This window comes from Onychostruthus taczanowskii, unplaced genomic scaffold (assembly GCF_017590055.1).
Source record: "Onychostruthus taczanowskii isolate IOZ18803 unplaced genomic scaffold, ASM1759005v1 scaffold6872, whole genome shotgun sequence".
Taxonomy (NCBI): domain Eukaryota; kingdom Metazoa; phylum Chordata; class Aves; order Passeriformes; family Passeridae; genus Onychostruthus; species Onychostruthus taczanowskii.
The window spans coordinates 1-426 of NW_024504646.1; the positions used below are offsets into that span (position 1 = coordinate 1).

The 426-nt window shown below is 54.5% G+C and overlaps 1 protein-coding gene across 1 annotated transcript; it reads left to right on the forward strand.

The window, feature by feature from the left end:
- Positions 1 to 3: 3 nt before the first annotated feature.
- Positions 4 to 423, forward strand: LOC121344832 (interferon-induced very large GTPase 1-like; the record flags this gene model as incomplete). Its single annotated transcript, XM_041421087.1, has 1 exon — positions 4 to 423. A coding segment is annotated over one exon (420 nt), but the record flags the coding sequence as incomplete, so codon positions are not given.
- Positions 424 to 426: the final 3 nt, after the last annotated feature.

A 426-nucleotide genomic window follows, 5' to 3' on the forward strand; every position in this document is an offset into this window, starting at 1 on the left:
CCCTGGGAGAAAAAGGCACTCCAGAAACTCCTGAAAATAAAAGATGACAAAATGACCACTAAAGAGGTGCAGAAGGAGCACTTGGAGAAGACAAAGCAAAGACAGGAAGAGGCCAAAAAAGCCCTGAAGGATCTGACAGAAATGCTCAAGAGCCGCAGCCACAGCCAGGATGCTCTGAGGGAGAAAGCAGAGACTCTGTGGCGAGCCATGGAGATTCCCAGAGAGTTCTGGCCACAGCCAAAGAAGCCCTTGGTGGATATGCTGGAGAGCATCCAGAAGCAGCAGGAGCAGCAGGAGCTGTCAGCAGGCAGGAAGGAGAACATCCCTGACACGGAGGTGCTGAGGCGGGCGTCAGGGGGACTGGCCCTGCAGGGCATCTACAGAACCAGCAGACCTGAAGATGTGCTGGCAAAGAGAGAGCAGCTC